The sequence below is a fragment of the Sciurus vulgaris genome (assembly GCF_902686455.1).
Source record: "Sciurus vulgaris genome assembly, chromosome: 1".
In the NCBI taxonomy this organism is placed as follows: Eukaryota; Metazoa; Chordata; class Mammalia; order Rodentia; family Sciuridae; genus Sciurus; species Sciurus vulgaris.
In genome coordinates, this window is record NC_136461.1 from 55,507,343 (window position 1) to 55,523,170 (window position 15,828).

A 15,828-nucleotide genomic window follows, 5' to 3' on the forward strand; every position below is an offset into this window, starting at 1 on the left:
TGACTCATGCTCACAGGACCAGTATTAAAAGTAGTCCTGAAATTATAGGTAATAAAACTTGTGATTTATTTAAAGTATCTCAGCTTTGGCCATACAAGGATAAACCAAATAATTAACTGTTTATGGTCACAAGCATCACTAAAAAGTGTGCCTCATTTTGCACGGCAGCAAACAAAAAGCCAGAAAGGAACTAAGCAATCTTTAAGAATGGGTACCTAGTCAGCCAGGGACATAAGTGTTATCCAGGAGTGGAAGATGTACACATGAGCAAACACACAGATCCATATCATCCATTTAACTGACAAGTAACAAAAATAAAAATGCCAAAACTGTTTTTTCCTTTCACATTTTAACTGTTTTGAGTATCTTTCTTCCTGAGTTTTTTTTTTTTTCTTCCTTTTTTTCTTTTCTCTCTTTTTTTTTTTTTTTTTTTGAGTTACTGGGGATTGAACCCAGAGGTGCTTTACCATTGAGCTACACCCTTGGTGCTCATTATTTTTATTTTAAGACAGGGTCTCACTAAGTTGCTGAGGCTAGCCTTGAACCTGTGATCCTCCTCTTCAGCCTCCTGAGCCGCAGGGATTACAGGCATGTACTACCATGACTGGCTCTCCCTGACTTCTTAAACATAGTACACTGACTAAATTTTACTTAGGGCATCATCAGAAACATGAATTACTGTAGCACATTCTCATATGGTGCTGCCCTTAATGCTGTTTAATAGCCCCTCTGCTATTTCTCTCTCAGTATTTGTGTATTTCAGAGTTTTTCTTTTTGTTTCTCTTGTTGCTAGTTTATCTTTTATACTGCTGGCAAGCCTCTGCCTCTAAACAGAACTCCACCTTCTAGTTTCTTGTTTGTAATCTATGAAATGAAAAGCAGATCAATGAGCTTATAAGTTCTAATGCAAATAAGTTCCAAGTCATTTTTAAGTAAGGAACTAAATGGCTCTCTCTTAGGAGTAAAATACTCTGAAACTTTTTTTTCTAGGTTCTAAGATGTATTCTAGACTGCAGTATTCAAAGTAGTAGTCATTAGCTACATGTAGCTACTCAAACATAATTTTAATTACATAAAACTTCTAATTCAATTTCTTAATTATACCTGCCACTTTTTAAATGCTCAATATTCACATATGTCTCGTGGTTACTGGTAACAGTAGAGATAAATAAGACTTCCAACATCAAAAAAAAAATCTTTTGTACAGCTCTGTTTCAGACAATTGAAGCTGCTGAATAAATGTTAAAATTATTTATTTTCCAAAGCAGCAAATGGGCTAAAAGGAAACACACACACACACACACACACACACACACACCAGAATAAGGCCAAATTTCTATCTACTCTGTTTATTTAAAAAAGATAAGACTGTTTACTAGCATTTTGCATTAAAATGCAATCATCATACAGTCATCAATGAAAATAAACAGAGGATAAGACATAAGAGACACATATAAAGAAAATGTGTAGGAAAAAAATCTATACTGTCCCTAATTCTTCAATAGTCCAAAAAAATTTCTCTGAGACTAATGAAACCTGCTGGGATAATCACACAATCTGTAATTTTTTGGAGGAGAAGGCAAAGCCCTGGCCAAGAGAACTCCAACTCAATACTACTATAACTATTGAGCAGGGCATTTATATTTATTTATCATCTGAATTCCATGAAAAGACCTGAAGTAATTTCAGAAATACTATACATACAATACAGCAGAGTAAGAACTAAACAGATAATTATAAGACTTAATTATGAGATTAAAAACATACCAGAAGAAAAACTATGGTGACATGTAAGATAAATTTCTTATGTGGGTCCTCATATAGGATACATTATGAAATCAAAGACAACTCTTTCAAAAACCACCCTATGATACAGCAAGCTGAGTTCCCCACAGCTGTTTCTTACTGTAATATTACCTCATAATGTAGCAAAAGAATTGTGGCTCAAATACTCAGCTTTCTGATGGTCTAGCTTGCCTAAAAATGAATTTAATGTGTCCATATTCAAAGTGTATAGATAACAAACAAAAAATATCCTAAAATGCCTTCATGTCCATGCCACCAATAGAATGCAAAGAGCTGGATATGTAAAATTCATGTATGAGATCCAGGCCAGGGAACTCAGCAGCACCTCCGAGGAAGCAAGCCTAATGCTCCCTCAAGATTCCTAATATTTGTAGGGCAAGTACACAAAGGTGGTCCTGTTCTGCAGCCCCTTCCAACACTCACTTCTCTTCAAGATTGCCCAAAGGTTTCAAGGTATTTGTCTTTCTTGTCCCAGTTTCCTTACCAAGTTCTTCAAAACAGCCATGAGCATTTATGACACTTTTCTCTATGAGCATTCTAATTTTCCTACCCCACTCTAAGTCAATATTCCCATAATCCCTTCCAAAAAGCCAGTAATAAAACCTAATTGCTAATTTAAAATTAAAAATTTCTTATGCGACCAAAATAGAGGCATTTTACCCACAGAGAACCCCCATGTCTCTCCCATTCCTTGTTTTTACTTATTCCACTTTTTACCCTGATGAATTGCTATTACCATTCCCAACATCAGCAAACATCTAATAAAGAAGCTTTAGATAGCTACCTACTTTTGAATCTAATTTTTGTTTTACGTATGCACCATTTGCTGCTGTCAGTATATCGTTTATCAGAATAAAAACATATCCTTCCAGATCAAATGCCAAGTCAGAGCTGCAAAACATAAGCAACACTTTAAGAACAAGTGAGATTTAAAGAACATACATTTAACTTTAAATAGGTCTGAACTACAATATTGCGAGAACATTTCTTTTTCAGCTAAATGAACGTTAGGTATTTTATCAGTTACTAGTATTTCTTGAGTCCTCGTCATAGTTGGCAATTTCATACTCAATAAGGGATTATTTTAGAAACAAGAAACACTAATGCTTTAAATATATCCTTAGGAATAATCAATCATGCCAGTTAAAAGTGTACTATTTTAAATTCAAAGTCAGACCAAATCAGGTAGAAGGCATCAGTTTCACAAATAAGGAAATCGAAAGGATGAAGTTTTAACATGTAATTTTTCAAAAGTTCACACAAAAGATGGGACTAACCTACACAGGTAGTTGTGCCACTGGGCAGAATTTCTGAAGTATGGATCATAGTAAATTGTGAAATCATGCCAGGCACATAGTAGGAACTCAAATACTTACTCAATGAACCTATAAGACAAAGCTAGTAAGACAGGAAATTGAAAATTTCTGCTACTTAATACAGTAACAGACACAAGATAAGAAATCAGTAAATTTAATGGAATAAATGAATAATCTGAGAAAAGTATGAATTCAGCATTCTTTAGCACCCTAGCCAAAACAGTGGCCTCATATTCCATGACTTTGCAGAGATACTACATACTTGTAGTTGAACTACTAAATGGAACCAAAATCTGAGGAGCTGCATATGCTGCAATTTCAGACAGGACTAGTCTAATGCACACTCCTAATCCAAGCATTCTGGCAATCCTCTGACTAACTTCAGGTTCTCTTCCTCTCCATCTTTTCCACAAGTCAAAGGTTCTAATTAGGCAGGGCTAGTCCTGATAGAAATCCTTTCAGAAGCTTTCTGCAGGCCAAAGTGAGTCCTGAAGAAACCCTGTTGTACAATTTTGGATCTCACTGGCTTCAAGGAAATGCTTCAAAATGTTCAGAGGTTAGCAGGGCAACTTTAAAAAGAAAGGCAGGTAACTGGTGTAGAATTTTTCTCCAAGGAGGCAAATACAACATTTGGCTACACAACCTAATTCTGGTAACCAATTATGCCACCCTCTCTTTTAAAATGAAATTTCACTTGGAAATTTAAGAAAAATAGAATTTAAATTGTATTTCCCCCCAGTTACACCACAGGGATATGATGAAAGTAAATGAGCCATCACTGGAACACCCAGATGAAAAATGTATGTCAGGCAGAATTTGTGACAGTAGCAAATTCATCTATGTATGCCCAGGGCTGAATAAATGTTATCAGGCTTCTAGCAATCATTTTCATTTTTTGTCTTTGGGTATACATTTTCCCCATGTATTTTTTCTTTATTTATTTTTAAACTGCAACAAAATAATCATGCATATTTTTGGGGTACAGTGTGATAATTCTATACATACAATGTGTAATGATCAAATCGCAACAATCAGCATACTCATTTCCTTAACATTTATCATTGCTTTGTGTTTTCCCCATATATTTTAAAATTAAAACTTTTTTTAAAAAGGGGGAATGTTCCAGTAATCTAATAAGACTAAGTAATGACATCTTAAGTGAGGTCAAATGAAGCAAGGATATTATTCATTATTCCATAAGTCAAGTGACTCATTGTCATTTGCCTCACCTCACAAAAGAGCAGATATCATTTTCTTTAACAACATGGAAAGTAAAAGAATGCCACATAGTTTATGAAATCACACAGGCTCTGAATTTAGGCACAGATTCAAATTCTAGCCACTTATTAGCAGTGCAACCTTGAGCAAGTACAGAACTTTAAGTTTCCACTAATTATACCCATTCAGTGCTAAGAATACATAAATAATGTGCTCAATGCTGAACATATTTTGTGGCACACAGTATGTGCTCAGTAAGTAGAAGAGAATAACAAAGCGTAAGTTATACGAATTTAACTTTTAAGAATCCCAAGAATTTGAATTTTGCCAGCCTTGACCTTAACACAAAGGTCAAGAAGATGATTCTTATTTAGGCTATAAAAAATTATTCTTATTGGTAACTAATCATTTATTATCAATAATTATTGATAACTTTTAATGTGCTATCTAAAGGCCTTCATCTTACCTGGCAGCTACAAAGGCTCCAATAATCATTGCAAATACAGTCATCTTAATACCCCAAGAAAAAGTCTTCCTACAAAAGAAGATAATTGAAAAATATATACATGTGACTTTATTCATATAGACTCATTTCATAATATAGGAAAAAAAGTGTGATATGTTTTCTTTAAATATAAACAATCATATTTTAAATATTTCCAAGGAACTGGATTTTTTTTTTTTTTTGGAACTGAATATTTAAAAGAATCTCATTGATGAAGCAAAAACTCAATTTGTTATGTAAATAATTATAGTCATTTTTCTTATTCTTACCATTTGTTATTACTGAGTTGGCATTTTTGTAAGTCAGAGTTTCTTTAAGTAGGAAACACACATTTTCAGTAAAAGATATGAATGCTACTTAAAACCTAGTCCTGTGATTTTTGACCCAGCTTCACTCAGTGGCAACATTAGATATAGGAACTCTAGAAAATTAAACCTCAAGTTCAGATAGTTTCCAACTCTTTTAATCTTCCCAACTACTGCTCCCACAAACTATCAATTCAACAGCAAGGAAAGAATTTAAACTTCTCAAAAGCTGAAGTAGAACCAAGACAAAAAATTTTAATATTTCACATATGCTGGGCATCTTTTCAAAGGTGCTTAAGTTTGTTTAAAGAAAAGATGTATTAAAAATTTTGCTCACTTGAGTAAAACTCCTTCAGCAAACATTGTAAACAGGATGGAGAACCTTCTTAAAACTGTAAACATTGGTAAGCTGCAAAACAAAGATAATTAGGTAAAATAAAGTTTAACGATTTATTTTTTTAAACCAATATTTTTCAAATTAGTAGTTTAAAATAATGCTAATCACTTCCTTTCCTAGGAAATTCCATGCTTATTAAATCTGATTATTAAATCCTTACTGCTCTCTAGAAATAAATAATTTAAAAAGCTAAAAAAGTTGCTTTTAAAAAACTACCAAAAGTGAGAAACAGTAACTATACAATGGTAGAAATCATGCATCTATTATCACAGAATAATACACATACTTTTAAATTTTACTCTGCTAAGTATGCAAACACCCTGACTATAATGTTAGTCATTAATAGAAAAGTACCTATATCTTCTTTCTTTACTAGACCACCCAAAACCACCTATGAAAATCTTACCCCATAAAACATTCCTTGCTTGTCCTTTTGTGAAAGTCTTCCTCTAAATTCCTTGAGCATTTTGCTTACACTAATAAACATATAGTTATTTCTAAATATGTCTTATCTTACTACAAAGTGTCTCATATTTACTGGCAAACAAACGTAGGGAAGGGATGGGGGGGGGGGAGGGAGGGATGGATGGATGGATGGATGAATGGCAGGCAATGGATGAAAAATAGCAAACTATAAGCAACACTTCACAGCAGGCCTGCATTTCTTTCCAAGTGGGTAATGAGATGGAAAAGGATGCCCCACCCATGATAAATCTGTCTCGCTTGGAACTCTCCCCAGTGATATCCCTGGTCATCCTGTCAGGTTTCTTGGTTTAAAAGAGGAAATGAAAAATGAGTTGCCGCTGATTCTCAGAGATCTCACTATTCATAATTATCCAAAATGCCAGGGCATCAGCTCATGTGGAAGTGGTGGAGCCATGGATTTCTGTCAAACTGTTTCCCTATGGGTGTCTTTGGAACATCACAAACCACAAAGGGAAGAAGCTTGGAAACTGGGAGGATAGCTGACAATGTAGTCAGAGAGAGCGACTGCTTCTTTTTAAAAGTAAAGATGCTGCCTCTATAATTATAGTGCGGTGGATAAGATATTAATCATATCTGTTATCATTGTTCCATATGATTTTAACTACTTCATGTTAGAAAAACTGAAAGTTATCGTTTCCATCCTTTTTTGCTGTGTGGATTCTACCTAGAATATAGTACTTGTGAACTATATTGATGAACTGAAATTCCAAAACCTAGCTTTTATCTCTCACTATTGCAGGTCTGGGAAAATAATGAAAATCCCCTATCACAACATTTATAACATTTTAAGACCTTTAACATCAAAGTGAAACAGGATAAAAAAACTACTCTTACTTTTTTTCTTCAAAGGAAATGAGCTTACACTAAAGCCTTGGTGCAACCTTCATTATTTAGCAATAGAAACTTTCTAGCCCTTCCGTTTGTTCCAGAATCAGTAACAATGCATTAAGTATTTGACATTTATGTACAACTTTAAGAACATATTATATTAACCTCACTAGTAAAATAAAGTTATCCATACTTCAGTTTCTTTGTGCTGAACAGTCCCGTGATTTGGTTCCCAAAATATAGTAGAGGTAGTGGAAACGTCTAGAAAATTTAAAAAGGGATAACAAAACTCAATAATAAAGATAGCTAAAACAAGGTCCTTTCAAACAGAAACAGTTTTGCTTTTATGATCTAACTTAAGATTAGTTGTCATAAACGATTCTGAGTCCCAGGAAACACCCAAACAACATTAACTATTCTCTGATACACAACATTAAACTGGCAGAAAGACAGGGAGAAAGACAGGAAGAAAATAAATATGAATATGATCAACCAATGTGGGACAGAAACATCATTTGCTTTAAAATATGATAATGTATTAGCACATGGCTCTACTATCAGCAGAAAAAGGCAGGCATTTTATCTTGATGTGGAGTCAAGCAGAGGCAGACAGAAAAATATGAAAATAAACCCAAGAATAATGAATGCAGGATACACTGGCTAGATTAGATGGCTACAAGAACTGCAGAACTGTTGCACTTCCAACAAGTAAGCGTTAATTAAAATAAAAAATATTCCTGGGTTTTTTTTTTCTTCCTTAATTTTACAGAGATGTGAACTTCTCTAACACATTACTGTTTATTCTTTAACTTCATTACATGTGCTCTAGATTGTGAACCACAAGCTACATTTTTTAAATATGCAAGGCACTGATTAAAAAAAACACAGTGACTCCTTTTCATAAACAAAGTATTCCTTTTTTTTTTTTTTTTTAATCTTTTACCTTTCGAGGTACATTTCTGTCAAGGTCAGGAAACTTGACTACTCTGAGTGCCTTTCCCACCCAGAGAACTGCCACTGTGGCCACCATCTGTAAACAGAGAACACAGATGCACTGTTCTACATATAAAGACACACAGAGAAGTTCTGACAACATAAACCATGTAATGCTGAAGATTCCAACTAACCTGGCCAAGTCCAACACATAGCGAAGAGGGAAATCTACAAACAGGGTAAAGAAAGAAAGAAAAAAAAAATCAGAAAACCCATCCATAGCTCTGTAAATTCAACTTTCGCACCTTCAATCTTAAAATGTCTTTTGATGCAAATCCACACCAACGTCTGCCCTTTATTCAAATAAAAATCTTGTGAAATAAAAATCCTGCCCGTTGTGAGGCCATACCGCTGATTTTATAGCCTCGGGCGGCCACTTGTCTCATCTTGTCCGATTCTACAATTTCAGTAGGCTGCCTGCAACGGATTTTTCAAGAAAGTTAGGAAACACATCTTTTCAACGGTTTCACACCTTAAAAAAAAAAAAAAAAAGAAAGAAAGAAAGAAAGAAAAAGAAGAAGAAAAGGTTCTGTTCTGAGTCCCCGTGACAGCAGAATAATCGTAAATGGGCGTGAGGATGCGCACGTCCCCAGAGGCTGTCAGCCGCACCGGGACAGTGAAGCCCCAGACGCGGTCCAGGCTGCGCAGGAGGGAGCGCATCCCACGCTCGCCTCCCTGCGGGTTTGCACAGGGGCCCAAAAGTCACCGAGCAACTTTGCTCCAGGCAACGAAAGGCAGGGTGTTCAGGCAGGGCGCTGCACTCAGGGCATGGCAGGCGCTGCCGAAGGCGGCCCGGAGCGCGCGGCTGGCTGAAGCTCCGCTGCCAAGCGGGACCCTCAGCCCCGGCGGGCGCGGCCCCGCCACCACCCTCCCCGACTCCCGCCCAACTTTACTCCGCTTCAACTTTGGCAACCAAAGTCCAGCGAGCCGGCGCTCCAACGCCGCCCGCTCCTCCTCGCGGCCTCGGCCGGCGCCGCCTCGGCCCTACCTGTAGTTGGTGAGCACGCTCTTGTTCACCACCACGATCAGGAAGGAGCTCACGCCGTAGAAGCCGGCGGCCAGCAGCTTCAGGAACACGGTCAGCGTTTCGGCCGACGCCATCCCCAGCTCCTCCTCATCTCTGTGTGTGGAGGATTTCGCGGGGGCTTCTCCTTTAACCCGAGCATGCTGACGTCTATGGACTTCCGCCATGGCTGCGGCGGCGGCGCGGGCCTGTGAGGGGAGCGGCGGGAGGGCCTGGCGGCGGAGCCCAGTGGCGCGGGGGCCTGCGGCTGCTTACGGGGGACTCGCGGGGTCGGGGCCCGCGGATGGCGCTGACTGTACGCTCGCCGGCTCGGCTGCCCGCACGGCCGCCGCGCGTCCCCGCCCAGGGGCAGGGACACCCGGGTTCACACCCTCGGGGACTTTGCCCCGGCATTGTGCAACGCAGCGTTAGAGGGGAGTGGACGCCAGGCTTGGCCAGGGCAAGGGCTACGGCGGACTTGGAGACGGGGCAGCAACGACCCGAGCCCGGCTCCCCGAGACAGAAGCCCGGGAACCACTCGGGGGCACTGGAGTGCCAGGCGGCCCTAAGAGAACGCCGAGCGGCACAGCCGCCCTGCGCTTGCGCACTCGTGAAGGGGTCTCTGCGCGGAGAGCACCTGGATTGCGCGTAGTCCGCTGCCTGGGCTAGGAGCCGTATTCTCCAGATTACTGCCGCAAAAAGAGTGCCGCAAAGAGTGGTGGCTGGCTGGGTAGTGATAATATGTTGAGTCTAGACTCAATTTGAATGTGGTTTGGGTTTTTTGTTTTTGTTTTTGTTTTTGTTTTTCCTTCTCCCTTGCAAAGGGTCCAAGCCGTTTAAAAAGTATCAGATGTCACTAAACAGTAACTACACAACAAACATCTCATTCTGCAATGTCTCAGACTTCTCACACTAATTGTTTCTGTACACAGAAACAATTCTTTCTCTGAAGATTGAGGAGGAATTTTTTTTAAAGAAAGATGTTGACATAGCCAAAAAAGTAGCAAGATAATCAAGCCCCTTGGGAATTGGTAAAAGTGTAAGATGTTTGGAGTCTAAACGACTTTAGTTGCAATTCTAGAATTTCTTGAAATGTCCCCTGCTCCCAACTGTGTATTTTAGGGCCAGTTAGATGACCTCGCTGAACCTGCCTCTCCCCATCTCTGTGACATAAAGTTGGCACAGAGCTAGTTTTCAGTACCATCATTATAGAACAGAAGCAGATCATTATCATCATTATTATCATTATTATAGTATAAGCAAAGAAATCACATCTAATTTTAAAAGTAGGAAAGAACTTTGAATTATTTCCCCAAATTCTTGGTCCGTATATGTTTTGTTTCCTTTTTCATTATTTTCCAAACCATGGTGAAATATACATGACATAAATTTATTTTATCCCTTTTCAAGCGTACAGTTTAGTGGAATTAATTACATTCATAGTTTCATAATCATCCCACAAAATCCATCCCCAGAACTTTTTCACCATCTCAAACTGAAACTAGTTACCCATTAAACAATCATTCCCCATTCTCTACTCCTTCCCTCCTCCTAGTAACTAGTGTTCTACTTTCAGTTGCCATGAATTCGACTATTCCGTGTACCTCAAATAAATGGAGTCATGCAGCATTTGTTCTTTTGTGAATAGCTTGTTTGACTTAGCACAACGCGTTCAAGCTTCATCCATGATGTAGCATGTTCAGAATTGTACTTACTGGCACACAGCTTCAAGTTCTTAATATGGCCTTCAAGGGCCTAGGTGCTGTGACTCCTGCCCACATCTCCAGAGGCACTATTCACATGTCCCTCCTAAGCTGTAGCTAAATCAGCAATGTGGGTTCCTGTTTCCTATCTTTGCTGCCATGTTTCTCTTCCTTCTCCCACCCCAGTGAAGAACTGTCTGCTGAAGAACTCTTACTTTTCCTTCTGTATTTGAGCAAAACATTACCTCACATGTGGTCAGCCTTCCTTCACACTGCCCCTCACCTCATCTCACCTCATCTTTCACAGAATTATCTTCTCTCCTTCATGCCCCTCCTGCCCCATCTTTGTATACTGCCCTTTTGTATACCCCTTTCATATATTGCCTCACTCTGTCCATGCTGCTATAACAAAGGGTCTGCAACTGGGTAGTTTGTCAAGAACAAAACTTTCTCGCAATTCTAGAGGCAAGTCCAAGACCAAGGCATTGGTAGGTTGGGTGTGTGATGAGAGCTGACCTTTCTGCTTCTGAGGTGGTGCATTGAATGGTGCAACCTCAGGAGCTGAAGAACACCATACCCTCAGATGGCAGAGAAGACAAGGTCAAAAAGAGTTAGATGCTGTGTGAACCCTCTTTTCTAAAGGATCGCCGCATCAAGGGCAGAGTCCTCATGACTCAATCGCCTCCTAAAGGTCCCACTTTTTAATACTATCACATTGACAGTTAACTTAAGGCTTGACATATAAATTCCGGGGCACATATTTCAGACAGTAGCATAGAGGCTCTGGATTGCATGTTTACATGTCATTCTCTTCCACTAGACCCTGAGCTGCTTGAGAACAGCAGCAGGCCAGGGCACCTACCACAGTTCAGATGTTTTAGTTGAATGAATCAGTGAATGGTAACTTTATAACAACAAGGAAAAAGTCCAAATTTCTGCCTTGAATGCTAGCAGCAGCAGAAAAATGACCAGAATGTTATATTTTGAATGTATATATTTTGTAAATGCATACATTTTGTAAATAATGCTCATATTAAAAGCAAACATGTATATATACATATCTGTATACACATATTATTCTACATTTTTTAACATATCTGGACTAGAATTAGGGCAAAACTCTGGTTCTTAAGCTGGTCTCTGCTTTTTTTTTCATATTGAAATCATCTTTATTTATACAATATTATCTTCAGAATTCTAATTAAGCTTCGGTTGGAGCAAAAATATAATAACTAAAAGCAGTTACTTAAACTAAAAATAAGAGATGTCATATTTTGAAGAGAGATCAAATATATTGTCAGGATTCATGTTGTGGTTCTGGATGTTCAACAGCAGGCTCATTTGAAGGTGGAATCAACCCTGAAGGGAACTCGCTTCTCCTCTCAGAATGTGGGGATAGGGAGAAAAAATTCAGCTCTTGGTGGAGGATAATGAGGAAAACGCCTCAGTGAATAGACATTTTTGCATTGGATTGGAGGCAGTTCTCCTGGTTCAGATGGTCTTCCATAATTAGAATAATATCCATGTTGCCAATATGGTCGACCTGGTGGAGGGATCATCATCTTACATTCCGGTTCTTGTGGCGATGACAGGGGCCCAGTGTCAGCACGTGCTCTGTGAGGATCAGTTACTGAATCCGAGTCTCTTCTTCCATTGCTAATCTGATGGTCTAGAGGATCCTCTGGGCCTCCTGAGCCTCTTCCTCCTTCCCCTGGATGTAAAGGTGACAATCTGGGTGGACCCTTCTTTTCCAAAGAAAAAGCTCTCATTTCAGATGAAGGTGCACTCAATGGTGAGGGACCATATGGGGATTGCCCTCTGGCAAATGCTGTATTTGAAACATCAAGTGCATACGGATATTCTAAAAGTTTAAATTGAAACTCCATTTCAGTTAATTTTTGTCTCTTGTGAGCATTTACTGTCTTAAAATACTTGAGGTTTTTTTCAGCTCTCCAAGCTGCCAACGCATTATCACGTGCTTTTTTCTCATAGGAAATACTCCGCCTCTCATAATAATGAACGATGGTATCCAATACTTCCTCAAGATCTTTGGCTCGATTTCTATAGGTCTCCAGCTCGTTAGCTGCACAGTTGATCTTTCGATCAACTTCGGAAAACCTCTCCTCTTCCTCTAAACCAGCACTTTTCCTCTACTCCTAATTTCCTGTGGAGTTTCACTGCATTTTCTTGATGTTGTTCCATCTTTACTTTAAATTTCTGCTGAAGCTTCTGATTCTCATTTTCAAACTGTGTGTTTTCTGACTGCAAAGATTCTTGTTCGGTTTGAAGATTTTTAATACATTCCATCAGATCTTCTTTTGTTTTATCTACTTCAGATAATAAAGTGAAAATTTGACGTCTTTCTCCTTCTAAGGTTTCTAAAGAGGCATTTAACTCAGCTGCATAAACCAGTTCCTTAAAGGCTTCTTTTGGCTGATTACCTAAGTGAGCACCAATTTCTGATTCACTCTTCATCTCCAGCTCCAAGTTACCATCATCTGTTAGGTCTTCTCCAAACACAGGAGACTGATCTTTCATTTTTAGCAAGCGTTCGGTCAGAGACTTAATGTGATTTTCTTTATCGCTTAGAACTTGTTCTGCCTGTACTTTAGAGTCTTCAGATGTTATTTTCTGTTTTTTAAGGTCACTCACTTTTTCCTTCCATACTTCAGCTTCTTGTAAAAGGTGTTTCTGACTTTCCTGCAGTTGGGAATTTTCATTCAAAGCCTCTTTTATTGCTACCTTAAGGTCTTCTTCATTCATTTGAAATAGTCTTAAGGTTGTTTTAGCTTCAGCTACTTGTGATATGAGGGATTTTGATTCCTCTTCTAGGGACTTTATCCTTTTTGATATATCTTCCATCAATTCATCCTGTTCAAAACGTTTAGATTTCTCTTCTTTTAGCTGTTTCTATAAAGAGTATTTTATCCTCAAGTTTAGATTTGGACCTATTCAGCATTTCATGTATTATCTCCAAATGTTACACTTCTCTTGATGCCTTCTCAGGATTGGCATCCTTGAAAGACAACTGTAAGCCTTCATGCTCTTTTTGAAGAAGGCTAACTTTATCAAGTAGGTTACATTTTTCTTCAATTAGTTCAGAAAGTTTTAGAGCAAGCTTTTTTTCTCTCTTCACATAAAGCCTGCTTCTAACAGACTGAGCACTTCTCCACAAAAACAAGAGAACAGTAAAAAATTCAATAGCTGCACATATTACCAGCTCCAGACAAAAGGTATCAGGATTAGGGCCTGGTCTTCCATCTTCAGGCAATGCTAGCACAACCCTGAATATTTTTTCCAGACCCAGGTCCCAGTAAGACTGAGGGGCGGCCCTTGGCCCCTCCATCACACCAAAACTACTTTGGCAACTACACCCTGCCCAGCCACGAAAACAGGCTTAGGACACTAGACTTTGGGTGGGAGCCAAGCCGATCACTAGGAACAAAATGCTGGAGGTGTGTGGGGAGCCAGGCAAACCGCCCCCATGGGCTTTGTGACCTCACTGCCCTGTGACCTCACTGCCCCTCCTGACCCCTCCCCCTCTGCTGTGCCCCACCCACACCCCAAGCAGCCGGTCCCACTGGAGCTTCCTTGCTGCCCACCCCTCTGGTTTCAGCCAGGCCACCATGGTGCTTATTAAGCGCTACTTATTCTGTGCAGTCAAAATATCATCCAGTTGATATAACTAAAATTCTAAAGCTTAGTAAACTTTTTTGTAAGAGCTTAATGCCATATATATATTTTTGTACCACATGCCCTTTTGTTTTAATGACTCATTTCTTTCTGTCTAGTCTCTGCTTCTGATACTAATTTTGTGACCTTGGGAAAGTTATTAGCATCATTATGCTCAGTTTCCTCCACTGCAAAGTGATGATAACAGTAGTACCCTCTATTAGGGTTATGCTAAGAAATGAGTTAATAAATGTAAAGTGCCTAAAACATAGTAAAACACTTTACAAGTGTTTATTATAACAATTATTACTATTATTATTATTATCATCATTACTATTATGCAACTCTCTTTCCACTTATGATTTCTTAAGGAACAGGCAGGTATGACTCTACCTTATTCTTTTTAAAAACTTCAGAGTATACCCTTACCTAGATGATCATAATTCATATAACCTGTCCTGTGAATATTTACGTTATTGCCAATTTTTCAGTTTATAAACCATCCTTGTCCATTCAACTTTTTATAGATATTAGTTTCTAGATGTAGAATTGCTTAATCAAAGGCTACCTTTTTTAAAATTAATAGAATCAACAAATCAATTTCCAAAGAAGCCTCACTAACTTTCCCGCAGGGAGGATTGAACTAAGGGGCACTCAACCACTGAGCCACGTCCCCAACCCTATTTTGTATTTTATTTGGAGACAGGGTCTCACTGAGTTGCTTAGTGCCTTGCTTTTGCTGAGGCTGGTTTTGAACTCTCAATCCTCCTATCTATCTCAGCCTCCTGGGTGGCTGGGATTACAGGAGTATGCCCCTACACCTGGCAAAGTTGCACTAATTTTATAGTCCCAGAAACACAACCTAAAAATAAAACTCATTTATAAAGCTGGATGGCAACAATGGAAAAAAATTATGAAAGAGGCCAGATAATAGTTCTTCAAGTTCTACCCTGTGGGGATATATATCACATAAAAAAATTGTGCAAGAAACCAGTTGCAGTTATACAAAATGAAAATAATCTCCTAAGAGCACTAATCCAGGCAACTACTATTGTTTTTCTTATATGATTACATTATTCATTGACAAATATTTGTTAAGACCTACCACAGGCCAAGAACTATAGTGGATTTTCTCAATGTCAGTAATGATTGGGTTGCAGTGAGCCTTCTGTAAAATACTATGGCATCTAATGGGATCAAACATTCTTGGTAGGTGCCCAGAAAGATAAGATAGGTTGCCATATTCTAATAGGTGTTTGTCCCTTTTGCATATTATGGGTACTTACACTATTGGGCAATATTTGATATTTTAAGCACTCAAACCCGCTTCCTAACCTAAGTAATAGTAATCACATAACTATAAATGGAAATTCACACATTATTTGGAAACTGCATTAAATGTTCTCATTGAGCTGAGTCTACTTTATTTGGAAAGGTCAACTTTATGGATTGATCAATTTTATATCTTGCTGGGTAGAATTACTTGCAGAAAAATCTTTGTAATTCAATCATGTCTTTTTTTTTAATCAAAACATTCCTTTGAAGATCATGTTTCTTATCAGGGAAAATTGATTGTATACACTATTTTTATTAATA

General features: G+C 38.6%; 1 protein-coding gene and 1 pseudogene across 3 annotated transcripts in view; both read right to left on the reverse strand.

Annotated features, from left to right (window-relative positions):
* SLC35D1 (solute carrier family 35 member D1) overlaps nt 1–9,553 on the reverse strand; it is a 44,717-nt gene extending 35,164 nt beyond the window's left edge. Inside the window, exons 1-7 of one of the 2 annotated variants that reach the window (XM_079117825.1) lie at nt 8,843–9,553; nt 7,989–8,022; nt 7,805–7,891; nt 7,055–7,122; nt 5,488–5,559; nt 4,807–4,875; nt 2,595–2,697 (exon numbers count right to left, since the gene is read on the reverse strand). In XM_079117825.1, the coding sequence (XP_078973951.1) occupies nt 2,595–2,697; nt 4,807–4,875; nt 5,488–5,559; nt 7,055–7,122; nt 7,805–7,891; nt 7,989–8,022; nt 8,843–9,045 (636 nt within the window). In that variant the 5' untranslated portion in view covers nt 9,046–9,553. The remainder of the gene's footprint in view (nt 1–2,594; nt 2,698–4,806; nt 4,876–5,487; nt 5,560–7,054; nt 7,123–7,804; nt 7,892–7,988; nt 8,023–8,842) is intronic. The other variant, XM_079117826.1, reaches the window with a different exon arrangement.
* Nucleotides 9,554–11,942: 2,389 nt separating this feature from the next.
* Nucleotides 11,943–13,977, reverse strand: LOC306664773 (melanoma inhibitory activity protein 2-like; annotated as a pseudogene). The gene has a single exon. The product of its transcript is annotated as a melanoma inhibitory activity protein 2-like (transcript).
* Between the last annotated feature and the right edge of the window lie 1,851 nt (nt 13,978–15,828).